The sequence below is a fragment of the Dromiciops gliroides genome, chromosome 3 (assembly GCF_019393635.1).
Source record: "Dromiciops gliroides isolate mDroGli1 chromosome 3, mDroGli1.pri, whole genome shotgun sequence".
Taxonomy (NCBI): Eukaryota; Metazoa; Chordata; class Mammalia; order Microbiotheria; family Microbiotheriidae; genus Dromiciops; species Dromiciops gliroides.
In genome coordinates this window covers 638,410,440-638,437,129 of record NC_057863.1, presented here as the reverse complement: position 1 = coordinate 638,437,129, position 26,690 = coordinate 638,410,440, and the positions used below count along the sequence as shown (strand labels likewise).

General features: G+C 44.6%; 1 protein-coding gene across 4 annotated transcripts in view; it reads left to right on the top strand.

Annotated features, from left to right (window-relative positions):
• The window catches only part of PRKCZ (protein kinase C zeta), a 249,670-nt gene that overhangs the window by 212,943 nt on the left and 10,037 nt on the right, over positions 1-26,690 (top strand). For all 4 annotated transcript variants that reach the window (XM_043993093.1, XM_043993096.1, XM_043993095.1 and 1 more), the window contains 6 exons: positions 8,817-8,903; positions 10,401-10,536; positions 13,353-13,440; positions 14,387-14,506; positions 20,175-20,254; positions 21,491-21,580. In XM_043993093.1, the coding sequence (XP_043849028.1) occupies positions 8,817-8,903; positions 10,401-10,536; positions 13,353-13,440; positions 14,387-14,506; positions 20,175-20,254; positions 21,491-21,580 (601 nt within the window). The remainder of the gene's footprint in view (positions 1-8,816; positions 8,904-10,400; positions 10,537-13,352; positions 13,441-14,386; positions 14,507-20,174; positions 20,255-21,490; positions 21,581-26,690) is intronic.

Sequence of the window (26,690 nt, the reverse complement as noted above, 5' to 3'; positions counted from 1 at the left end):
TGACCTCACTGCAGGCTCTGGCCAAAGCAGGAAATAGCCGGAGGGATAGATTTCTAGAGCCTTATTCACCGTGATCTTCCAATCCCTGTACTGTTGATGTACTTACCTTTCAGTGGGGGAGACCAGAACCTATATAAGCATAATCAGCATAAATATAAAGGACTAGAATACAGATCAATACAAACTACTTGGAGATGAGGTAGTTAGGGAGGGAGGGAGGGAGACACCTGGGAAGGCAGAAGGCAGAGCCTGAGCATCATCTTAGCTAGAGATTGTACTTGCAAGCCTCTGAGATCCCTTCCAACTGTTTTCCTCCAATGAGGGTTAAGTGACTTGCCCAAGGTCACACAGCTAGTGTCAAGTGTCTGAGGTTGCATTTGAACTCAGGTCCTTCTGAATCCAGGGCCAGTGCTTTAGCCACTGCTCCATCTAGCTGCCCCCTCCATTATTCTTTGACCTCTTGGAGGGGATAGGGTGTGAGCTAGGCCTAGACACATAGTGATGCAATATGGCCTGCTTATCAGGCAATTAATGAGATGATGATAGTAAATAAAAATGATAAAACTAGATACTATTAGTATGTAATAGACATTATGTTATAAATGCTTATTCTCTTCCTCCCTCTTGCCCAATAAGGAGACCCTCCTTTCCTTTTGTTGTTGTTGTTGTTGTTGTTGTTGTTTTGTTTTTGCACTGGGCAATGAGGGTTAAGTGACTTGCCCAGGGTCACACAGCTAGTAAGCGTCAAGTGTCTGAAGTTGGATTTGAACTCAGGTTCTCCTCAATCCAGGGCCAGTGCTTTATCCACTGCACCACCTAGCTGCCCCCCTTTCCTTTTACTAAATCAGAGAGTGGTATATTTGAGGGAATAAGAGGAAGCATAGTTCTGAGAGGAGCCAGATAATGTTACTAAGTGGTTTTCTAAGTCAGTATTTCAATCACCATTTATTAAATGTCTGCTAGGTGTCAGGTACTATGCTAAGTGCTGGAAATAGAAAAAGAGGCAAAAGATCACCCCTGCCTTCAAGGAGCTTACAATCTAATTTATTATTATTATTATTATTGTTTAAGCTGTATTTCTTCTTTCTTCTTTTTTTAGGCTGTATTTCTATTTGAGTTTGATACCACTGCTCTAATCTAACATTCATCTATTGGACAAACATTCATTAAATGCCTGCTCTATACCAGACACTGTGCTAGGTGCTGAAGATAGAAAAGCAATGCAATGATGCAATAGCACCTGCCTTCAAGGAGCTTCCATTCAATTGAGATGAAACAACATGTATACAGAGAAATAAACAAAACATATAGACAAAGTAATGGGGGAGGGGGCATGGAGCACTGACTGCTTCTTGTAGCAGAACACTCTTAAGTCTTAAAGGATCTAAGGTGTGAAAGGAGGGCACTCTGGGTGTGCGGTACAGATCATGGGAAGGCATAGAGGCGGGAGATTGAAGAGCATATCCAGGGAATGGGAGAGGTATGAAAGAGATGAGTGGGAGATAAATCTTTCCTTTCTCTTTTCTCTTTTTTCTTTTTTTTTTTTGGCCAGGCAGTGGGGGTTAAGTGACTTGGCTAGGGTCACACAGCTAGTAAGTGTCAGGTGAGGCCGGACTTGAACTCAGGTCCTCCTGAATCCAGGGCCAGTGCTTTATTCACTAAGCCATTTAGCTGCCCCGAGATAAGTCTTGAAAGATAATTGGGAGCCAGACTGTGAAGAGCTTTAAATGCTACAGGAGTCTGCATGCTCTGTTACATTTAGTAGGAAGTTACTGAGGTTTCTAGAGCCAAAGGATGCCATGGTCATGCATGTCCTTTAGGTGTGTCACCTTGGAAATTAGATGGAGGTTGGATCAGAAAGGAATAGTCTGGAAGCAGAGTTTGGGGGACATGGTGCTAGTCCTTCACCAAGGCCCTGTCAGCGAAGGGAATGACCAGTGCGAGATGTTGTGAAGGTTGACTTGAGAAGATGGTAACTGATTAGATATGTGGGATGGACCAGAGTGAGACATTGAGGTTGTAAGCATAGGATAGTAGGGCCCTTGGTAGGGAATTGGGGAGCTCAGAAGAGAGGAAAGTTTTCAGAAGGAAAAGCGTAAGTTTTATTTTGGACAATTTGAATTTGAGGTGTCTACAGGATATCCAGGGGAATGTGATCAACAGGCATTTGGTGCTGGAAGGGCAGGAGAAAGACTAGGTCTAGGCATGAATCTGGAGGTCATCTGCAAACTGATGGATGGGAAGGGATGTGAGCGCTTAGATCAACCAGTCAATCAATAAACATTTGTTAAGCACCCACTGTGTGTCAGGCATTGTGCTAAGCTTTGGTGTTGAAAGAGCAAAGCAAAGGGCCCAAGACAGAGCCTTCTGTCCCTATAGTTATGGGGACAGAATGTCCAATAAAGGAGACAGACAGAATGGTCAGAGAAGTGGGAGGAGAACAGAAAGAGCCCAGAAAGTATCCTGGAAAAGAGGGTGATCAACATTGTCTGATGCACTGGTGACGTCAAGAAGGATGAGGATTGAGAACAAGGCCACTGGATTTAGCAATAAAGAGATCATCGTGGGGCAGCTAGGTGGCACAATGGGTAAAGCACCAGCCCTGGATTCAGGAGGACCTGAGTTCAAATTCGGCCTCAGATACTTGACACTTACTAGCTGTGTGACCCTGGGCAAGTCACTTAACCGTCGTTGCCCTGCAAAAACCAAAAAGGAACAATTAATGTGTCTTAGTCATGCCAAGAGGCATTTATTAATCGCCTACTATGTGCAAGGAGAGGAGCAGCAGTGTGTTGTCCCTCCTCCAACACACCTGATTTCAATGCCAGCTTTGTGTCACTACTGGTCAGCTCTCTGAGACTCTGTGACATGAGCAAACACTAATTTCCACTGGTAGAGGAAGTTTGCTCATTGAGATTTACCTTACATCAGTGAAATCCCTCGTCCATTCCAGGAGTGGCATATGTGCGCAGCACTGTTGTATGTACAATAGAATACTGAGATCAGAGAAAGAATGTCACATGATGAAAAGCCCGATGTCCAGTTTGGTTCAACCATAGAGTGAGTAAGGGGGATTAATGGAATATGGTTGAATGTCAGTGACAAGCAATTCTTCCCCTTAGTAAGGTTACATTCTGCTGGGAGGACAGATGCCTGACTGGATGTGGGGTCCAGAGGAGAAGAGCACTGGGTGCCTGGGAGAAAAGCAGGGAATTCCGTTAATATCTCTGGGTCTCAGTTTCCTTTACTATATAAAATGAAGGGTTTGGACTAGATAGCCATTAACTCCCTTCCAGCTCTGTTTACTCTGGAGAGAGGTCGTGGACTGTAGGTGTAGAATGGCGCATACATGACTGTGCTTCTTCCTTACAAGGGAACGGTCTGTGAAGAAGGGAGTCTTCTTCATCTATGGATTGGCCCGGGGGGGGGGGGGGGGGGGAAGCATTAATAAAACTCAAAAAAATTTAAAAGGGTAATTTTCAATTTGTAAGTAAGTTTCATTTTTAATTCCAGCGTAGAACAATGAATTTTAAATGACAATTAGCTGCATGGAGTCATTTCATTCTTCACTCACCTGCCAGATGGTGACATCTCAAATGGCCTCTTCTCGCCCACCTTCCATTTACATTGCCTAAAATGATGAAAACTCAGTTCAAAAGCATCGGGGCGGGAGCTGGGGGGGGGCAGCTAGACGGTGCAGTGGATAGAGCACCGGCCCTGGATTCAGGAGGACCTGAGTTCAAATCCAGCCTCAGACACTTAACACTTTGCTAGCTGTGTGACCCTGGGCAAGTCACTTAACCCCAATTACCTCACCAAAAAAAAAAAAATCATCAGGGAAAGACATTTAGTTAGACCATCCCTAATGAGCTAAGGGCAGCTAGGTGGCACAGTGGATAGAGCCCCAGGCCTGGAGTCAGGACGACCTTAGTTCAAAATCAGGCCTCAGACATTAGCTATGTGATCCTGGGCAAGTCACTTAACTTCCCAGTGGCAACTCTCCAAGATTATAAGTTTCTGGATAGGTGCTGATCTGCATTGATAGAAGGAATCCCCCCAATGGAAACTCCTTACAATGATGAAACCCCAAGTGTGGACCCCCCAAAATCCTGAATTTTACCATTTGAGTCTTTTTGTTATATATTCTTCTATTTCTCATACTAGTGTGATCATGGGTTTCAAAGCCTGTACCAATGGATGGAGAACTCTCAGGACTGTCCATACTGGAATGGCTTTGAATCACCAAGGGCCCACCTATGTCTTCCTGGCGTGGACAGACTCCTGAGACCAAGCTGACCAGAGCAGAATAGGCCATGGAAGAGGGCTGCTTCTGTGGAGGGCATACTCATGTAGAAGAAATCATGCCTCCATGAAGTATTAGGGGTGTCTGGATGAGCATGTGAATATCCATGCAGTCAAATCATCTCCCAAGCTAAATACTAGACATGATAGCCTCCCGAGATAGAGGAGAGGCTATCTCTATTCCCAGGGTGGGTGAGTGCCCCCACCCCAAAGATACCCCTCTCAGTCATGGAATTATTTTGTATTTGTTCATAGAGTAGAAGGCAGGGTTGTGTTTTAACGGGTGCTTTTGAATCTCCAGCACCAAGGACAGTTCTTGACACATTTTAGGTACCACATAGGTGTTTCTTGGTATTGAATTTTTTTTAACATGTGCTTACATAGCCTCTTACAGTGGAAATTCATGTACCTCACTGCTATGCGGGTGTTGTAATAAGGATGGTCCCAAAAGCACTTGGACCACAGCTCCTCTGGGATGGGAAAACAGCTCTCAATCCCTCTCTCACCTCACTCTTCTGCTGAAGGAAAAGCTCATGTTCTCCCAGTTGAGAGGTAGAATTGATGATGTATTAAACTTCCATTCCCTGGCATGGGAGTCTGCCAGGTTTCCCACCTACCAGGCAAAAGTGAGTCATCTTCCCTTTTTTTTTCTTTTTTGAGGCAATTGGGGTTAAGTGACTTGCCCAGGATCACACAGCTAGTAAGTGTTAAGTGTTTGAGGTCGGATTTGAACTAAGGTCCTCATGAATCCAGGGCCAGTGCTCTATCCACTGCACCATCTAGCTGCTCCCCATCCTCCTTTTTGATGGGGAAAAGGGAGACTGTTGTACCCATCAGCCTTGTTTTTCCCCCCTCCCGGACTCTTTCCTTCCTCACCTTGGTGAGGCTGAATTAGCCTTGTCAGTAACTTGATGATTCTCTTTGGTTGGGTCATGTTTCATTTCTAATTCTCAGGAATGTTGTTTTTCATCTCAATCGCCATCAGCTGAGAGCTCTCAGGTTGTGACATTTCTTAAGCTTTTTTGAGTGTTTCCCTTGACCACCACCCTCTGAATCCTCTTTCGCATGGGGAGGGCTGTTTTCTGTCAGATTCAGAAAGCACTTGGGAAGTAATTGGCTTGTTAGTGTTGTCTCCTTGTTCAGTTTGTCTTGTTTTTATTCATCTGTGTGTTCTTCAATAGAATGTAAGGTTGTTGAGAAAGGGGACTGTTTTTATTTGTCTTGTATTGCCAACTTGGCATCAGGTGCTTTGCATACAGTAGGCACCAAATTAATACTTGTCTTGAATAGACTGGTAGTTGGTCTTAGGCAACTGTCCAGTTAACACGTCCCTGGGAGAAGTGGGGCTCTTCCAAGTGTGAAATGTCCACTTTTCATAGGTCTCAAATGCCTTTCCCTTGAAAGAAGAACCTCACCCCAACCCTAGGGTATTAGGGAGGAGTTGGAAGGACTTCCTACCATTACTCTTTAGTCAGTAAGCATTTTTCTATATGCCAGACACTGTGCTATGTATAAAGTAATAGGGAAAAAAAAGGCAAAAGTCAGTCACTGCCTTCAAGAAGCTTACTAAGGGTCTAGTAGAATGAGTATAATCCTTCTGTTACTAGCCCTTTTAAATGCTGTTGGGACATGGGGGTGTGACACTATAGGATGCTGTACTGCATTCATTTATGTTGATATATTAGAGCTAGGTAGTGCAGTGGATAGAGCGCTGAGCTGGGAACCAGGAAGACCTGAGTTCAAATCTGGCCTCAGATACTTATTAGCTGTGTGAACCTGGGTAAGTCACTGAACTCTTTGCCTCAGCTTCCTCGTCTATAAAATAGGATAAAAACAGCACCTACCTCTCAGGCTTATGGTCAGGATCAAAATGGGATAATATTTGTAAAACACCTGGCACATAGTAAGCTCTATATAAATGTTAATGAGCAGGTTGTATCCCCTCTACTAGAATGAAAACTCTCTGCGGGCAGTGCTATGAAGTCAGAGACCATACTGTCTTTAAACTAGAGGCACCTAAGGGGAGCATTGGACAATGTGCTGCACCTGCCTCAGACACTTAATAGCTGTGTGACCCTGGGGAAGTCATTTCACTTTCTGTGAAAGTGACTAATGAATGAATGAATGAATGAATGAATGAATAGCTCATCCCATCCCCACTGTGGCTTCTCTTGTTGACATTCTTGTCCCTTTCTGCTTTTCCTCCTTACCTTCTCTGTATCATCTCCCTTCTCCCTTTCAGTTTCATATAAATATGCTGGTTTAGCCAGAGTTCTTTCTTTCCACGAGGCATAGAAGGTATCATCCCTGGGCCTTTGCTCACTGGGGTTGACTGCTTGGGGCCTTCTTCTTCATCACGAAATGGGGCCTTAGGGTAAGAACAGAAGCTAATAGCTGTATTGGCGTTACCCCCAACAGAGGGGACTGAGCTGTGGGGCACCCATGTGCAGCCAGTAGTGCAGACAGGGTCTCAATCTCTGTCCTGGCCAGAGCTGCCTTTCTTCTGCCAGCACTGATGCCCAGGAACAGTTTCCACTGCTGGAGTGTGTTTCACGGTGAGTAGTCCCCGAGAGTGCTTGGATAAGGAAGAGAGATCATGTTGTGCGATGAGACAGCATTTCTGAAAGGTTCCAGTGTTGTCTTTTCTGTTTGTGTCTGTTGGATAGTTCTCCAAATGTGATTAGACACAACAAAAAATGGGGTGCGCTTTCCAAGTTCTCTGATACGACTGTGATATCATTTATTATCCTAAGAATAGCTGACATTTATAGCACTTCCTATGTGCCAGGCACTGTGTTAGGGCCTTGGGGCACAAACAGTCAATTCATAAACATTAATTAAGTGCCGATTAAGAGAAGGCAGCCCTGCCAACCAACAGCTTATATCCTATTAGAGGGGATACAGCATGCCCAAAGATGTGGAAGATAGGACATAAACCAAATAAATCTGAAGGGATTTGAAGGGAGAGACCATTGATAACTGAGGGGGAAGGATCAAGAGAGGCCACTTGGACACACTTGAGCTGAGCCTTAAAGGGAGTTTGAGGAGGGAGGATGTTCTGGGCATGGACCCAATGCAAAGGCCAGGACGCTGGAGATGGAACATCATAGTCCTGTGATACTGCTGAGGCTCAAAGTCTCCTGGGGCTCAGCATTGGGAATCCCATTCAGCATGAGTGGGTGAGCTCCTCTTGAACCCTGCATCCATCCACAAGGTGAGATGACCTGCTTTGTTCACCAGCCCTGACATCCAGTGGCTTCAGCCAATCAAATGCACATTCAAGGGACAGAGATTTGGGTCTTCTTATTTCTATGGGACCCCATTTAGCACCACAGATTTCTCTATGGAGAATATTTGAATGAAGACCTAGTCTGATTGGCCCATGGAGAGCCCAAAGCCTCTTGGACTAAAGGCTCACGCTCTTTGTGACTGAGAGTCCTCATCACTTGACCTCTGGTGCCCAGAAGGAAAGCTTGCTTCTAATCTATGTTCCTCCTCTGTCAGCTGCTGATCATGTAGCTTGCGGCCCCTCCCCCTTCCTACAGAATACATGTGATGAATGAACTTCAGCCAAACACAAGACCCCAAGATCATGGGCTTGAATCACAGGCTTCCTTGGAATGGGATCATTCTACTTCGTTCAATTGGGTTATTTCTTTACCTTCATGCCCAGGCTACAACAACAAAACATCAAGGGCAAGTAACAAGTACAAAGAGAAAAAAATGCAAGGTGCTTTGAAGAAGGTGAAGCCATCAGCCCTCAAGAGGATTGAAAAAGGCCTTGAAGGATGCTGGAGATTAGGAGAGACAGATGTGAGGTGGGAAGGCATTGTAGGCACTGGGGGGGAGCTTGTACAAAGAAATGAAAAATGGAACGCCGGGTTCAGAACATGTTCAAAAGAATGAATGGATCCTTTAAAAACAAAGAAAAACCCCATGTTTACAAAATATTTGGAGCAAAAAGGTGAAGGGATAACCAGTGAGCCATCCCAGATGACTGCTGCAGACAAAATGAAGTTCATTCGAATATATATGTTTTGGTTTGGTTTAAGATTACTTTGTCATATATATTATTTATATAAATTGATATGTATATGTTATTTATAAAACAGTTATTTACCTGTATTTCAAAAAAAGAAAACTGCCTGTTTATTTTTAAAAAAAAAAAAAAAAAGGAAGAGGAAGGATTTAAAATACTAAGTTATTTGTACTAGAATATATCTCAGTATATCTAAATGTAATAACATAGAAAATATTCATCATATATGTCATTTAAAAAAAAAAGATTAAAAACCAAAGCCTTGTTCTGTCATGGTTCATGTCCCCTTGTCTTTACTGGGTGGCTTATAAAACTTTCTGCTAAATTATTTTTCTTTGTGGTTTTCTTCCCCTCCCCTACAAGATGGTTTCCCCATCAGATCTAAGCTGCTGCAGATTGGATTCTGCCGGAAACCTCCGAGTTCCTTCTTCCCCGGGGGAGCTGCCTGTCTCTGATGAGCTCCTCTCTCTTTCAGGTTATTCCTTGTCATCGAGTATGTGAATGGAGGGGATCTCATGTTTCATATGCAAAGGCAAAGAAAGCTTCCGGAAGAGCATGCCAGGTATGTGGCAGGCAGCGCCCACTCCACGGCGTTGTTGTGTACGACAATTAGAAAACCAGATGCTCTTTGGCCAGGCTACTGATGACGCATTGCCTTTAATAAAGGCCCTGTCTCCATTAACCTCTCTCTCTGTGTTACTCTGTAAAGTTGGTTCTCTAAGCATTTTACAAATATTATGTCGTGGCAGCTAGGTGGCGCAGTGCACCAGCCCTGGAGTCAGGAGTACCTGAGTTCAAATCCGGCCTCAGACACTTAACACTTACTAGCTGTGTGACCCTAGGCAAGTCACTTAACCCCAATTACCTCACTAAAAAAAAAAAAAAAAACCCCAAATATTATGTCATTGAAATCTCACAATAGCCATGGGATCTTGGGACCATTTGGCCCCATTTTTATGAATGAAGAAACTGAGGCTCAAAGAGGTTAAGGTGCCTGGGTAACCTGTACTTAAACCTTCCTGACTTTAGCCCCAGAGTTCTATCAAATATACCATACTGACTGTGTGAGGGTGGGGACCCTCTAGGGACAGAGAATATTAGGATTTCAGAACTAGGAGGGACATGATGGAGTACCTTTATTTTAGCCTTTCTGTTTAAAAAAAACAAAAAACAAAAAATTATTAAGTTTCCTGAGACCCAGAAGCCAAGTGATCTGTCCAGATTCACAGCTTGTAAGTTTCAGAGGCAGGATTTTAATCTGGGTCTTGCTAAAATTGAGATCTTCCCTCTACCATCCCACCCTGCCTCTCTAAAAAGTAAGTTGTAGCTAAGTGAGGGTGGGAAGAATCCCACTGGAGTTACATTCTGAGGAGCTGGGTTTAAATCCCCACATTGTTCTATGCTATCTGTATCACCTCGAACAAGTCCTTTCCTCTCTCTTGACCTCAGTTTCTTTCTCTGTAAAATGACAATGTTATATGTCCGATTGTCCCGACCATTCTTTCCAGCTCTGTCACTCCCTGTAAGCCACTGGTTTAGTTTCACAAATATTCTTGGAGTGTATTTTGTGTCCAGAGCCTAGCACCATTTCCTGAGCGGTGATAGTTGTCTGCTGGATGGAGCTCAGGGGCCATTTCCTCGGCTGCTGAGCTCCCTAGAGGGGTCTGAGTGATGTCTCTAGTGCCTCATTCATCTTGACTTAACTTTGCCACTGAGAGGAACCGATGGCAAGTTCAAACTGTAATTGGGGTTGGTGACCTGAATCTGACAGGTCAGCTTTGAATTTTGCACTCTCAGGAGAATGGATTAGCAAGGGCTGGACTCGGTACAGGGGGAAAGACATCCATCTCACCTGGTTATTTTGAGAAAACTTTTAAGAAATCACCTTCATTGTAAGAGAAATGGCATCAGACCCTCCTCTCCTGCCCCCAGCTCGATTTTAGTTGGCTCTCTATTTTTAGAAGTTGTGAATCTCTTCCTTTCAATTGAATTGCATCTTGTCACCTCAAGGAGCAATGAGACTTTGATAGTTTTGGGGTTTGTTTTTTCCCCCTCCAAGGTTTTATGCTGCTGAAATATGTATTGCTTTAAACTTCCTCCACGAACGAGGAATTATCTACAGGGACTTAAAACTAGATAATGTCCTCTTAGATGCTGAAGGTCACATCAAATTGACAGATTACGGCATGTGCAAGGTAAGTACCCTTGTCTGTGTGGGTTTCTGCCTGGCTGGGTCTACTGTGTACTATGGGGCACAGTCTGATTGTGGGCTGCCTTCATGTGCCCCCTTGTGCCTGCTTCTGCATCTCCCTGTGTGCGTTTCCATCTGTGTCTCTGTTTACCTAGGCAGTCTTCTGCCTTTTATGTACCTGCCTATGTGTCTGTTTGCTGTGCCTGTGTCTATCTGCCTGTGTGGGAGTAGATCTGTGTGTATCAGCTCATTTGTCTACCAGTTATGTGCAGAGATGAGGAGAGAGAGTATTCCAGGCACAAGGTGTACAGGCAGTGAAAATGCCCAGAATCAGGAGATGGTCTTGAGTAAGGAACCAGCCACAAGGCCAGTGTCACTGGACAGTAGAAAACGTGGGGGCAAGTAAGCTATAAGAAGACTTGGAGGGGGTGGCTAGGTGGCACAGTGGATAAAGCACCGGCCCTGAATTTAGGAGTACCTGAGTTCAAATCTGGCCTCAGACACTTGACACTTAACCAGCTGTGTGACCCTGGGCAAATCACTTAACCCCCATTGCCCCACCCCCCAAAAAAAATGGGGGGGGGGAGAAGAAGAAGACTTGGAAACACCTGACGGCTAAGCATTCTTCCACCATATTGTTCTTGTGAAGTCAATTTCTTGAACCCAAGTGCACGACTTGACTTTTTGCCTTTTAGAGTTCATCTTTCTGCGTTCTAATCCATCATGACCTTTTTAGATCCTGACTGTTGGGCAGCTAGGTGGTTCAGTGGATAGAGCACTGGCCCTGGATTCAGGAGGACCTGAGTTCAAATCTGGCCTCAGGCACTTGACACTTACTACCTATGTGACCTTGGGCAAGTCACTTAACCCCAATTGCCCTGCAAAAATAAAAAAATTAAATTAAAAAAAAAATAGATCCTGTCATTTAGTGTGTTAGCTGTTCCTCTCAGTTTTGTGTCACTTGACATAATTTGATGATGCACACCATCTTTGCCTTCATTATCCAAGTCTTTGATAAGAATATGAAACGGCACCAGGTGACACACAGATCCCTGGGGTGCTCCACTGGAGACCTCTTGCCATGCTGACCTCAATACTTTTAATGCCGTACAAATATCTATTAGTATGATTGTCTAGCCTATGTCATTCCATCTTTTCTGAAAGAATAGCAGAAGCAAATTTATCAAAAGCTTTGCCATATCCACAGTGTTCCACTGTGTACTGGCTTAATAATCCTGCCCAACAACAAAAGTGTGGTTAGACTGGAACAACCCATTCCTGAAGAAGACATGCTAGCTTTTCTTTTCTTTCTTTTTTTTTTTTTAAGTGAGGCAACTGGGGCCAGGGATGGTGCTCTATCCACTGCGCCATCTAGCTGCCCCTCGTGCTAGCTTTTCATAATCCCTCCTCCTTTCTAAGGTGTTCACCAACCATCTTTTTAATGATCTATGCTAGAATTGCCCCAGGAATTGATGACAGGCTCTCTGCACTGATTACAGACTCTGTTGGCTTTCTTTTCTTTTTTTTAAATCAGGACGTTCACCCTTCTCCCATATTGTGCTCTCTCTCTCATTTTTTCCATGTTCTTTGACATAATCACCCACAGTGGCTTAACCATCACAGCTGTCTGCTCTTTCAGCAGCAGCAGAGCTAGGCTGGGTGATCAAATTTACCAAGGACAGTAAGGAACTCTCTGATGATCTCTTTACCTTTCCTGGGTATCGGTTCTCTGTTAGTCACTTTTGTTCTGACATTTCCAGTGTAAAGGTCATTGTCAGAGAACGAAAGAGCAAAATAAGGCTTGAACAGCTTAGCCACCTGCCTCTCTGTTGTCACTTATCCCTGTCCCAACCACCTGCAGCAGCAGCAGACCTAGCACTCCTTTGACCCTCCCCTTTTTCCACCAGTTGAGCTTTTCAGAAAATCCTAAAAGCTTTTTCATTAGTACGCATTTCCCTCTCCAGCCTCAGCTCATTCTTTTTCTCTTAAATCCTTTGTAACTTTCTTCACCAAATTGAGGCTCCAGATCAGAATAAACCTTCTTCCTTCTTCCACAGACTCTAGAAGAGAGGTGGCAATGTTGTGCTTCTCGGTGCTTCTTCCAACCACCAATTCTTCTCTGTTGGTGACCATGAATGAGATCCAAAGAATCCCCTCCATGGTTCCTCTACTTTTTGAAGAATGAAAATAGCCCTAACACAAGTCTCTTAAGCAGAGACAGAGAGAGCGCTCCAGCCCTTGATTAATGAATGAAGTCCCCCATCATTATTATGTGGAGCTTCTTTGCCAGACTGTTGATCTGTTTCCTGAACACCTCCTAGCTTTTTTCTGTCTAGGTGGTCCATAGTATATTTGTGACTAAATCACTTCTCTTTTTTCTTCTATTGGTCTCTACCCAAATGCCCTTTCTCCATTGTGTTTCCTTCCTCTAGTTCCTACATTTTGTCACAACTTAAGCGAGGAAATACACTTTCTGAATGTTTCCCCCCTCAAGTCTCTTGTCATATTGCCTACTTGTAGTGGGACCCTAAGTTTACCCTTTACCATTTGCATTTACCTTCTAGTCTTTGGGCAGAATAGCTAGTGCTAGTTTAAGTGACTGTTTTAGGAATCCAGCATTAGTGAACCATGTTATAATCAGCTGGCAGTTTAATTGGTGCTAGACACATGCTATGGGTGAACTGTGAATTTCACAATCCTCAGATCCCAAGGTGGGGGGGGGGGGGCGGGGAGAGAAAGATTGAGTGTTATGGGGAGGGGAGGACAACTTATTCCCTCTAGGTTTTGCTCATTAACACCCACAATGATCTGTCCCCACAGGAAGGATTGGGCCCAGGTGACACAACAAGCACTTTCTGTGGGACGCCAAATTACATTGCACCAGAAATCCTAAGGGGAGAAGAATACGGTAGGTTAATGCTCTGCTGTCCCCAGATTTTCCTTTGATTCTTACTGAATCCTGCTCGATGAGGTATCAGAATTATGGGATGTCAGGGCTAGAAGGGACCTCAGAGGCCATCCTGTGTAACTCATCCCTAATTGAGAGTTCCCCTCTACATCCTTCTCAACAAGTGAGCATCTAGGCTGACGTGTATGGCTCTGGAGCTTTGGGGGGCTGTGTGTGGTTAAGTTAGGGTACTTGGAAGGGGCAGGATACTGCTAGAAAGTATTACTCCACAACCCTATGGTGCTTCTTGGGCTCTTCCTTCTCAGTAACCAGAATATGGAAGATCCAGCCCATCGCTCTCATAGGCACCTGTTTTCTGCACATAAATAACCTGAGAAAATGAATTCTGGGAAAAAGTGCTCTTTGAACAGAACATCTGAACCAAGAGAACCAGACAGTCTTGGAAGCTGTCTGGTCTAGACATTGAGGAGCCAACCCTGTGGGCTGTGGTTCTCTCCTGGCCAGAAATCTCTTCTCTGGGACAGGTCATCCCTCATCTATGCTCCCTGGCCTTTTCACCTCTGAAGCCCAGCTTTCTCTGCAAGGCACAAGTCATTTCAGCAAATACTTCTCAAGCACCTACTATGTGTCGGGCATTGAGCATAATAATGTGTGTCACAGAAATTTCCCAGGAATGGTAGAATGTCTGTTCGTTAAAGGCAAAGGACTTTCATTTGAGCAGAGGCTCAATGCATGCATTCCATGCATCTAGCACGGCACTTGGCACATAGTAGGTGCTTAGTAAATTCTTATAGCTTGGTTGCATGCTGGATGCCCCCTCACCCGAGAGAACATAAACTTTATTTCATTTGTTGCCTCTATCTCACTATCACGCAGTTCAGTGGCCCCCACCTGGGAGTCACTTCATACATGCTTATTGATTGATTAGTTCTCGCACCGTCCCCAGGGTTCAGTGTGGATTGGTGGGCCCTCGGTGTCCTGATGTTTGAGATGATGGCGGGAAGATCGCCATTCGATATAATCACAGACAATCCGGACATGAACACTGAAGATTACCTCTTCCAAGGTATGTGTGCATGTGTGTGTCAGGCACTAAGGGGTCGGTCAGGCTCAAGAGCAGAGCTTGCTCCTGAGCTCCCAGAGTCTCAGGTGCTGTTTTTTCTCATCCTCCATATTCAATCTATTGCTGATTCCCATCCGTTTTATTTTCATAACATCTCTTGCATATGCCCCCTTCCTTCCTCTAACATTGTCTCCACCCTGGTCCAGGCTCATCACCTCATGCCTGGACTATTACAATAGCTGCTGATGAGTCAGCCCTGCCTCAGGTCTCTTCCCCACTCCTATCCAAAGTCTGACCATGTCACACCCCAGCTCAATAAACTCCTGTGGCTCCCTATTACTTCTAGGATCAAATAGAAAAATCTTCTAATTGGCATTCAAAGTCCTTTCTGCTCTCCTGCACTTCCTGACTTGAATGGTATAAGTTAAGAATCTCCAGTTGAACTTGTACCAATGTGTGTCAGCAGCTGCTCAGCATCTTATACTCTTGGTTGGGGTACAGAGGGGAAATGACTTGTCTAGGGTCATGCAGCCAGTAGGGGTCAGAGGCCAGCTCTCTATATAATAAACCATACTTTCTCTTATCAATTATAACATTAATTATTATCACTGTTCAGTGATACCACAGCTAAGGTACTCCAGCAAACTGATAACCAGGTGAATTTTCTATTCTAGTTTTTGGAGAACGGCTTACAGTACAGAAAACTTCATGGGTTTCAATATATAGTGTCAAGTAGAAGACAGGCCACTCTCCCAACTCACGACTCCAGCCATCCAGTGACATTGACCTCACTGTTCTTCAAACAAGACCCTCCATCTCCCAACTCCAGGCGTTTCCCTTGGCTGTGCCCCAGGCTTGGAATGTTCTTGCCCTTTAACTCTCCTTCCTGGCTTCCTTGAGCTAAAATCTCTCCTTCTTCAGGAAGCCTTCTCTTACCCCTCTCCATTCCAGTGCCCTCTCTCCGGTGATCATTTCCTGTTTATCCTGTCTGTACCTTGTTCACACATACCTGCTTGCATGTTGTCTCCTCCATTAGACCAGGAGCTCTTTGAGGACAGGGACTGTCTTTTGTGTTTCTTGGTATCCCTAGTGCCTGGCGCATAGTAGGCATTTTAAAAACTGACTAACTGACTGCTATTCCAGAGGCTCGAATACTAAAAACTGCCAACATTTATACTTTACTGAAAGGTTTGTAAAGCGCTTTACTAAGATCATTTAATTTTATCCTCACAACATCTGGGAGTTAGGTGCTGTTATCATCCTCCTTTTTCAGATGAGGAAACCTAGGTAGAAATTTTTTTTTTTTTTTGGCAAGGCAATGAGGGTTAAGTGACTTGCCCAGGGTCACACAGCTAGTTAAGTGTCAAGTGGCTGAGGCTGGATTTGAACTCAGGTCCTCTTGAATCCAAGGCCAGTGCTTTATCCACTGCGCCACCTAGCTGCCCCCTAGGCAAAAATTAAGTAAGTGTCTGAGGCAGGATTCTTACATGGGTCTGTTTTCCTGAATCCAAGGTTGGTGCTTTATCCAGTACACCACTCATCCACTAGACCAAAGAAGGCCTTGAAGACACGGCGATCTCCATGTAGTCCCATAGTGCTGGGAAATGTGTGTGTGCAAGGTGGCCTGCCTTCTATTTGACACTATATATTGAAACCCATGAAGTTTTCTGTACTGTAAGCCGTTCTCCAAAAACTAGAATAGAAAATTCACCTGGTTATCAGTTTGCTGGAGTACCTTAGCTGTGGTATCACTGAACAGTGATAATAATTAATGTTATAATTGATAAGAGAAAGTATGGTTTATTATATAGAGAGCTGGCCTCTGACCCCTACTGGCTGCATGACCCTAGACAAGTCATTTCCCCTCTGTACCCCAACCAAGAGTATAAGATGCTGAGCAGCTGCTGACTCACATTGGTACAAATTCAACTGGTGTTTCTTAAGCTTCTTCTGCGGCTCAGCCACTGCCCCAGGGAAGCACTGAGGTTACCGAGAGGCAGTCTGATGTCGCGGGAAATCTGAGTTCGAATCCTACTAAAGAAATAACTCACTGTGTGACCAAGGAAACATCATAGTCTATGCCTTGCCTTCCTTGTCTATAAAATGGAAGTAATATTAGCGACTGCCTCCTGGGGGAGTTATGGGGTTCAGATGAATCAACTTAGGTAATGTGTTCTGCAAACCTTAGAGCACTCTATCAGTGTTAGCTTTTGTAATTATTATTATTATTGATGACTACAATGATATGATAATGGTAATAATAATAATAAAACAGCCCTTGCCCTCCAAAAGCTAATCATAAAGAAATGAATGATAATAACTATTGTCCTCAAGATGATGATAATAAATGAATGAATGAATGATGATAAAAATAGTCCCTCTCCTTAAGAAGCCAATAATGAATGACCGAGTGACGATGATGGTGCCCACAATAAGGTCTTGCCCTCAAGGAGCATATCCAAAGGCATAGAAGATGGCTTAGTAGATAAGGGCCCAGACTTGTTGTCAGGAGGACCTGGTTTCAAATCCTGCCTTAGACAACCTTCCTACTAGCCGTGTGACCCTGGACAAGAAAGGTCACCAGTCTCTGTCCCAGGTGGCTCTGCAAGTCTCCCTTTTGCAGAGCCAGGGGTGATAGACATTGGTAGAGGGAGTTCACTCCCTGCTCTGTTGAAAGCACAGGTCTTGACACTTACTAGCTGTGTGACTCTGGGCAAGTCACTTAACCCCAGTTGCCTCACCAAAAAAAAAAAAAAAAGCACAGGTCTAATTATAGACAGCTGCCTTCTCTATGGTGCTTTAAAGAGCCCTTTGAAGTCTCATAACCTCCCTATCAGGCAGCTTCTCTGGGTGTTCTTCCCATTTTGCAGATGAGAAAACCGAGGCTCAGAATGTGCTGTGGCTTCTTCGCGGTCACGCACATAGTCACTGTGAAAGCTGGATCTGAACCCTACCTCCCTTACTCTCAGCCCTGTGTTCTCTCCTCATTTCTTCTGTTAGTGATACTTGAACTAGTCCAGGCCCAGTGATGGCATTGTAACCAGGGGCCTGAGCTCAGAATATTCAACCCATTTTGTAACCAGCTTAACAAACTGCTTCTCGTTTCCAAACAAATTTCTTGCACACAGTGTGGGGGACAAGCGTTGGATTCAGGGTCCAAGGACCCCAGGTCAAAGGTTCCCTCTGCTCTTTGCCATCTGGGCGGCCTTGGGCAGGACGTGTCTCCATCTCTTCCTCTGTAAAAGGAGGGAGTCGTTCGAGATGGCCTCTAAACCGGAATCTTGGACCGGTGACCCAGTGACCTCGGAGTCCAGCCCCATTTGCTTTGTAGGTTTTCCTGGTGTGGTACTGGAAAACATGCCTTCAGACAACATGCATGGAATATTAACTTCCATTGGGAGCATCTCAGGCTCATATACATGGGATTGGAAGGGACCCTGAAGCCCTCCCCTTACAGAGGAAAAAGACAAGGCCCAGAGAGGGAAATGGATTTGTTCAGGGTCACATAGGCTATAGACAGAAATTATTACAAAATTAGAGCATTTTTAAGAATTAAAACGATCCTTCTCTAAACTTCCACATGATGTTTATAAAGGCAGATGAATGGTTCAAGGGATAGAGCATTGGACTCGGAGCTGAGTTTGAATCCTGCCTTAGACACTTACTGGCTGTGTGACCTTGGACAAGTCATTAATGCCTTCTCTGCCTCTTTTCTCACTTGTAAAATGGATGTTGATAATAATAGCACCTCCCTTCCAGGATTGTTGGGAGGATCAAATGAAAAACTTTTGGCGGGGAGCGGGGCAATGAGGGTTAAGTGATTTGCCCAGGGTCACACAGCTAGTAAGTATCAAGTGTCTGAGGCTGGATTTGAACTCAGGTCCTCCTGAATCCAGGGCTGGTGCTTTATCCACTGCGCCACCTAGCTGCCCCAACTCTCCTGCTTATTTTTTATAGATGAGGAAACTGAGGCAAACAGGGTTATATGACTTTCCCAGAATCACACAGTTAGTGTCTAAGGCTGGATTTGAACTCACAAAGATGAGGCTCAGTGCTCTATCCGCTGCACTGCCTAATTGTCCTTTGGAATATGTACAAAATGAATGAATGCAAGGTTGGTTTCATTGAGAAGCCAGGAGCAGCTGCCCTCCTGTGAGGAAAATGCTTTTTTCCATATTAGTTCTTTCACTGACTCATCATTCTAGCCAAACTGTCCTGTTTAGTTCTTCTCTGTAGAAAGTATTTCCTATTTCATCACTATTCTTTTCCCCCAGCTGACTCCCATACCTGGAATTGCCTCTCTCCTTGCCTCCAACTCACAGGACCCCAGTTTCCTTTAAAAGACTGCTCGGTTGCCATCCCCAATCCAAGACCTTCCCTGATCTAGTTCCACACCCCTAGATGTTATTTCCTATATGTTTATGTGTATGCATGTTGTGCCCCTTCTTCCCCAGTAGTATGGCTTCCTAGCTCTTGGGCTGGAGGGAATATTAGTGAACATCTAGCCCAATCTCATCAATTTACAGATGGGGAAACTGAGGTTCTGGGGGTTTAGTGATTTTTCCAGAGCTACAATTATCAGAGTCCTTTGACTGTAGAATCAGTGTTCATTCTACTGTACCAGAAGGTAAATTTCTTGTGTACTTGTCCTGGTTTGTTTAAATGTTTGTATTCCCGGTACTTAGAGCACAGCTTGATACGTAGTAGGCACCTTAAAAAATGTTTGTTTTTTAGGAAAGAGGACAGAAATCAGTTATACTCAATTGGAAGCTTCTTAAAGGCAGACGTGTTTATCTTTTTGTTTCTAGTCCTTAGAATGCTTGTTCCCTTACACTCAATAGATGCTCTTTGTTTTTGTTTTTTCAACATCACCTTCATTTCCAAAAATAGCTCTTCTCCCTCCGCAGAGTCAATCCTTAAAATAATTTTAAAATGAAAGAATAAAAGCAATTCCACAAAACTAACCTAAAACATCAGCAATTTTTGACCTTTGGTATTTGACAGCCAAAGGCATCCAGGCAAAGGAAGGGTGGTGAATATTTGTTTTCTCATGTCTTCCTCCAGGGACAAGCCTGGGCTTTAACATTAACATTGTTTCACATTTTGTCATTGGATTTTCTCTTTCTCCCCCTCCCCAACCCCCATTTATACAGTTTTAGTCACTGTCTATAAAATATTTTCCTGGTTCTGCTTACTTCTCTCTGCATCAGACCATACAAGTCTTCCTGTGCTTCTCTAAATTTTCCCTATTCTTTCTTGTTTCTTAGAGTGTGCCTTCCTATTCCTTTCCATTCATAGACCTCAGTTTGTTTAGCCAGTCCCCAGTCCCTGGGCATCTCTTTGGCTTTCCTGGTCCTTTGCTCTCACAAAAAGTCCTGCTTTGGAATATACTGAGGATGTAGGGATGGTCTTTCTGTCTTTGACCTCTTGTGATAGCTGCTGAGCCATGGCATCTGTGGCCATGGATGCTCTGGCCAACACAGATTCTTGGATGTTTGTTGAATTCCGTTAAAGCAGCCTTTTTTTCATATCTCCACGTCCGATTGAATCACGACAAAGAGGTCAGACGATCATTCTAGAATTATATTTTTTTGACTCGTTTGTGAATATTCTGGTAAAACAGAAAAGTGGGCCAACATTTCTCAAGTCCTTTTTTTCCAATCTCCTCTAGTTATCCTTGAGAAGCCTATTCGAATCCCCAGATTTCTCTCTGTCAAAGCCTCCCACGTCTTAAAAGGATTTTTAAATAAGGTAAGTGTTCCAAGTTCTTTTGCCACATGAGGGGCATGGGGGAGGGGGCGGGGGCGGGGGCAGGAGTTAACCTGATATTTTCCTCTTGGTGATTTAGCAGTAGGAAAAAACTATAATGTAGAAAACATGAGGGTCCCCAGGCATACCCATCTCCCCCATCTGCTCAACCCCTGGAATACTAGAGAAAAGGAATATGTTCTTTTTTAGAATGATATTTTAATGAATTACCTTTATTGGCTCTAGGCCAAAATCAAAACTTTTCATCCTTGTATTCTAGGCCCTCCAAACCCCAGCTCCAACCTACCTTTCCAGGCTTATTCAACTTTCTTTCCATGTGGGCATTCCGTGTGCCATGCAACCTGGTAAATCAGCCATTCCCTGAAATTGGCATTCCATCCACCCCCATTTCTTAGAAACCCTTCAATGTTCTACTCATGGGCTACTTCCTGTAGGAAGCCTGTCCTTAGCTACATTTTCCCTTCCCCTAGTACTGCCTCCAGTTGTCAGTGCTGCCATTCTCCCATAAATGATGCCGTATTTGTGTACAATTTGTATTGTCCCCATCTCTTCCCCCAGATTTAAGCTTCTGGAAGATAAGGGCTGCTTTGAGTTTTTTCCATCTTCCCAATCCTATCCCCAGTGCCTCCTGAATAATATTCAATTACTATGTTGGCTGGATTGTTCCAGACCCCTGGAAATCATTTTGTATGGACTCGTCAGTATATGTGTTTTGCCAGTAATCAATTAATTACTGTGGTGGCTGGATTGAATCGGATGATGACTTAACACCCGTGTCCCTCTCCAAATGAAAACTGTTCCCCTGGTAAAATCAAGATCCAATTTAAAATATGGAGAGGAGACAAATTTTCTCATAGCTGGGAAGGCTGATGCTGACTTGAGGAAAGGAGACATTTTTAGTGCTGATGTTTTTTCAAAATTCCTTCTCTGCCCTTGAGTATAGAAAAAATAGGATGGGGGTGGGTGAGGTGGGAGAGAAGAAAGAAGGGAATAAGCATTTATATAGCACCTACTATATACCATGCTAAGTGCCTTCCTATATTGTCTCATTTGAGTGTGGAAGTTTAGGGGTAGAGATTGGGTTTTCGTTGAGTTCCTCTGTTACACTGGGGACCATCAGCTCATTTGATTCAGGGAAGGGAGGGCTCATCAGTAAATTACAAGAACAAATGTTGACTTGACTTCCCCTCCCCTGCATTTTTCCATTCTAACTTCTAGGATCCCAAAGAGAGGCTTGGTTGCCAACCACAAACGGGATTTTCAGACATCAAGTCTCACACGTTCTTCCGCAGCATAGACTGGGATCTGGTAAACAACCCAAGCAAGCCCCATGAATTCCCTGGTGTGATGAATGGAAGAGTGGTTTCTTACTGTCCAGCAATGGATTTATGTAGGCCAAAGCTAGCTGTGTGTGTGTGTGTGTGTGTGTGTGTGAGAGAGAGAGAGAGAGAGAGAGCGCGAGAGCGAGAGTGAGAGTGCGTGCCTTCTGTGGGTCTTGACAGACCTCTTTTCTTCTGCTAATTGTTCTCTGATACGCCCAGAAAACATAGTGAAAGCCGGAGCTGACCCATTAGAGGAGGATCATTCACTTTGTGCTACACTAAAGAAACACAACTAGAAATTATGTTGTCTGAGGCAAGCAGCATTAAATACATCCATCAACTTTGTAACATAAATTCAGAGACTCTGGGACACCAGCTGTGGACAGAGGTCCAGGGACCCTTAGGGGCTACTGCTAGAGAGGTCGAAAGGAAGCATACCATGCAGTTGCTTCCCCTTTTCACTAATTCTCCTTGCTATTTGGCTGCTGAGCTTAATTGTTTTTAGCTGTTAAGAGAGCCTGAATGACATTGGTTTCTCTTTGATTTCAGTGCCTGGTGTCAAAGCCCTGATTGCCCCATGTTGGTTCTGTGATGCTTTTTTTATTTTTGGTGAGGCAATGGGGGTTAAGTGACTTGCCCAGGGTCACACAGCTAGTAAGTGTTCAGTGTCTGAGGTCACATTTGAACTCAGGTCCTCCTGAATCCAGGGCCAGTGTTCTCTCCACTGCGCCACCTAGCTGCCCCTGTGATACTTTCTGAAAACAATGCTTATTTGGAACACTTGGGTGTGGAAGAAGCAGCTGACGTTCACAGCTGGCATATGCTGGGGCATCTACTGACGCCTGATGGGCATCTTGCTGGGGGTGATGTACAGAGCCTCCTGTGGGGCTGCAGAAATGACCACTGAGCCAATATTCTTGAGAAGGAATCCAGAGCTGTTTTCTGGCTTATGTCACCTTGTCACTCATTTAGGAGTTTTCCTGAAGAAAAGGATAGAAGCAACCCCTGCCTGAAATAATTATGACTTAGCCCGCCCATAAACCCCGATGCCTCTTGTAAATACAGGAGAAGCAAGAAAATGAAACTGAATGGGGCACAGTCATTGTCTGTGCCCAGTGAAATGTGCACAGTTTGCCAAGTTACTGACGTTTTGCCTCTAAATGACACTTTAATTTTAAGGGGGAAGCAAAAGGCAATGCTAAGATCCGGAGGGAAGTCACTTCTTGAAAAATCCAGTCTTTAGCTTCCCACACCCCCTCCCCCCTGCCATGTCTACACCAGCAGTAAGAAAGGAACTGTTGAGGAAACCGATAGAGATTGGGACCAGAGAAAACTCAGATCAGGAGGAAATTGGGCATTTTCTTAATGGACTTGTAGCTAGACTGTCTGTCTGCCTTAATAGAATTCACTGGGTCACCCCAGGAGGGGTCTCGTGGAAACAGGCTCAGTCTGTTTCTGAAGACACTGAAAGAGCAGGGATAATGGATCCCAATTTGTAGCTACTGGAAACCAGATTATATCCATGTACCTATTAAAATAATTCTCTTTGATGGACAATTTCTGTAATGGTAACCGACATGCTATTTGCAAGGATCATGGAATATGTAGAATTTTCGGTGACATCTGAGACGTTCACAAGGTGACCTTGCTTAGTTTTGAGGTGCCGGTTCTCCTCCTTAGATGGGGGATGGGGCATGACAGGAAGTTCACTTAGTAAATTATTAGGTCTCTAAATCTGGATTCTTAAAGTCCTGGCAGTCTAAAACTGTGTTTGAATAGATGACTTATTCTTACTCCTTCAGGCTTGGCCCCCTCTCTCTTTGGTTATGCTACATGATGTAATTTCATGTACTAGAACACCTGGCTGTATACAGTTGTTTTGCTTCTTATTCCTTTTTTTTTTTTTTAATGGGGCAGTGAGGGTTAAGTGACTTGCCCATGGTCACACAGCCAGGAAGTGTCAAGTGTTTGAGGCCGGATTTGAACTCAGGTCCTCCTGAACCCAGGGCCGGTGCTTTGTCCACTGCACCACCTAGCTGTCCCCAGTTGTTTTGTTCTGATAGGGTAGTGTGGTGAATAGAGAACTGGGACAGGGGTCAGGAAGTGGTGGTGGTGTTCAGTCATTTTTCAGTTGTGTCTAACTTCATGACTCCATTTGGGTTTTTCTTGGCAGAGATACTGGAGTGGTTTGCCATTTTCTTCTCCAGCTCATTTTACAGATGAGGAAATTGAGGCAGACAGGGTAAAATGACCTGAGTTCAAATCTAGCCTCAGACACTAACTGGGCAAGTCACTTCTGCCTGTCTCAGTTTCCTATAAATTTAGCATAATAATAATACCTGCTTCCCAGGATTGTTGTGAGAAGTAAATAAGGTAATATTTGTAAAGTACTGAGCTCAGCGCCTGGCACATAGTAGATGAGTAATAAATGCTTGTTTCCTTGTGACTTCAAGTAATAATTATCCTTCATCCACAGTACTGTGTTCTTTAAAAAAAAAAAAAGCTCTGATTCAGTTGTCAGAGGATCTGGGTTTGAGTCCTGCCTTTGATCATTACTGTCTATTTCTTCCGATGGTTACTTCATACCATTCCTTCTCATAATCCCTCACATTTGTGTAGTGATTTAAGCTTTGCCCACCCTTTCTTCACAATAGCACAACAAGGAAGATACAGCGAGCCTGACCATTCCCATTTCATAAGTGAGGAAACTGAGTGATATGTATAAGGTCACAGAGCTAGGATCTGAACCCGGGGCTCTCCAGGCCCATGGGGATGACTTGCTGTTCATGCTGCTAAGCAGCCCCAGGTCTGGGGGCACTTCACAGGGAGATCTCAAGGCATACTCATTCTCGGGCTGGGCTCATGAACCCCAAACCCCAGCAGCCTTCCATCTCTGCAGCTTTCTCTATAAAAGACCCTTTGTCACACAGGGCAGAGGGAGCCGTTTCTGCTCCAAATTGTGGAAAGAAATATTCCATCGTCTTAGAAAAACAGAGAAGGCGCCAGTTTGAGCCCAGGTAACCAGGGCAAAGGCACTGGCTCTCCAAAAATGCTCTGCTCACTCGCAGCCTTGTCGAGTCAGCGGAAGCAGCACCTTGCATCCTGAATGAACCAGCAGTGAGGGGCTGGGGGAGGTGGGGCTGGAGAGTGAGGAGGGGCCAGGACCAGACGAGGCGCTGAGCCGGAGAGCCGGGCTGGTTTCTGGGAACCAGGATGAAAGGAAAGTGGCCAGTTCTGCAGAAAACAGGGTGGGGTTTCTTGTTCATTCGATTTGGTGTTTTTGTTTTTATTGGGATTTTCCAGGCTGGCAGGGAGCCTGTGGTTGAAACAGGTTAAAAGAAAGTCTCCCTCATGGCCAAAGATTCCCATGCACTCGTTTGGCCAGGGCAAGCCTCCAGCCTGTAGGCACCAAAGGGTCTCGAAAACTAGGCTTTTTCATTGCTAGGGGTACCGTGGCAGAGGAGAAAGAGGCAGGAGGTGGCTGGGTTGGAATCCTGCTTCCGGGCCCAGTGTAGTAGAGGGGAAAGGAATTTGGAATCGAAGGTCCTGGATTCCAGTCCTGGCTAAGCTGTGTGACCTTGGGCAAGTCTTTACCTTTCCCGGCCTTATCTGTAAAAAATAAGGAGTTTGCTCTAAGGCCTCCCTGTGATCCTACTACTTCTTTCCCTTGAGGGTAGGAACTCTTTGATTTGTGCCTCTGTGTCTACAGGACTTGGCACATAGTAGGTGCTTACTGAATGCTCATTGATTGATTGGGTGGTTGATGAGCCTCTCAAGTGAAGGAAAGGGAGAGCTTTTATTAAGCACCTATTATTGTGGCAGGCACTCTGTTATCTCACTCGATTTTTCTAAAGATCTCTGTGAGGTAGGTACAGTAATTATCCCATTTTACAGTTGAAGTAACTGAGGCAAACCAATAAAGTGCCTTGCCTAGGGTCACTCAGCTAGCAAGTTTCCGAGGCTATATTCGAACTCTGGTCTTCCTGACAACCAGGCTCAGCACTCTATACCTGCACCCTCTGGTGGGGGAAGGAGCACCAACCTTGGGATCAGAGGACATGGGTTCATGTTTTGGTTCCTTCATCTTGGTGTTAAAGGCTAAAATTCTAGCTAGTCTGTCTTAAATATCTAATGAGTGGTCGCCAATAAATCATAAGCTTTAGCAAAAGTTAGGCTTTTAAGCATTTATTAAGGAGAATAAGAATTTGGTAAAGAGAGAGAGAAAGGCCTACATTCATCTATCTATTAAAGGAAGAGCACATTTCTAGCTCCGCTCTCCGCCAGAGTCCACAGGAAAGAGAGCCCGAGTCAGAGCGCCAGGCTTCCCCTTCTTCCTCCCACTCGCAAATGTCACTTCCTGTCGCCAAAGAAAAGACATGGTCTTGCCCTCAAAGATGATCACCTCATGGGTGGAGCTCTTCTACAGTGTCTCCAGCAGGGGGCATCATGCCAATCGTTACATTGGCATCTTTTCTCTGCCACATCCTGTCTGTGTGACTTCGGGGTCCCTGGGGTCCTTTTCCATTCTAAATCTGTGATCCTGTAATAAGGTGATTTGTAAACCCAGAAGCACCATATACAAAGTGTCTGTTGTTGTTTCGGGTTTAGAATGTTCATTTTGTCATCATAGAAGTCCCCTTTGCCCATGCCATCAATGTCTCTGCACAGGCTTAAGTGACTTGTCCAGGATCCCCCAGCCAGCTTATGTCATGGGTGGAACTTGAACTCCTAGCTTTGAGGCCAGCTTTCCATCTATTACAAAGCAATCTTGATCTCTGGAGCTGGGCTTAAAGTCATATAAGCTGGAAATCAGAGAAGGGGGATTTGAACCCACATCTTTTGCACGGTGGCACCATCCTTCCAGTTTGCGGGCTCCCTCTCTCTCCTTAAGCCTGTTGGCTTCTGGGTCCTGACTCTGCCAAGGGTCTTACTGCCCCTTCTTGGACACAGTCTCTAAATCCCATTTATCCCATTGCACTGGTAGAGGGCCTATCCTGTTGATTAACGAGGCTTTGCTGGAGATGGGAAGGCCAGTATTATCAACGGTAGGAAATGTGTGCCTCATTATTCTGTGCTTCCCAGCAAAAATCTAGAAA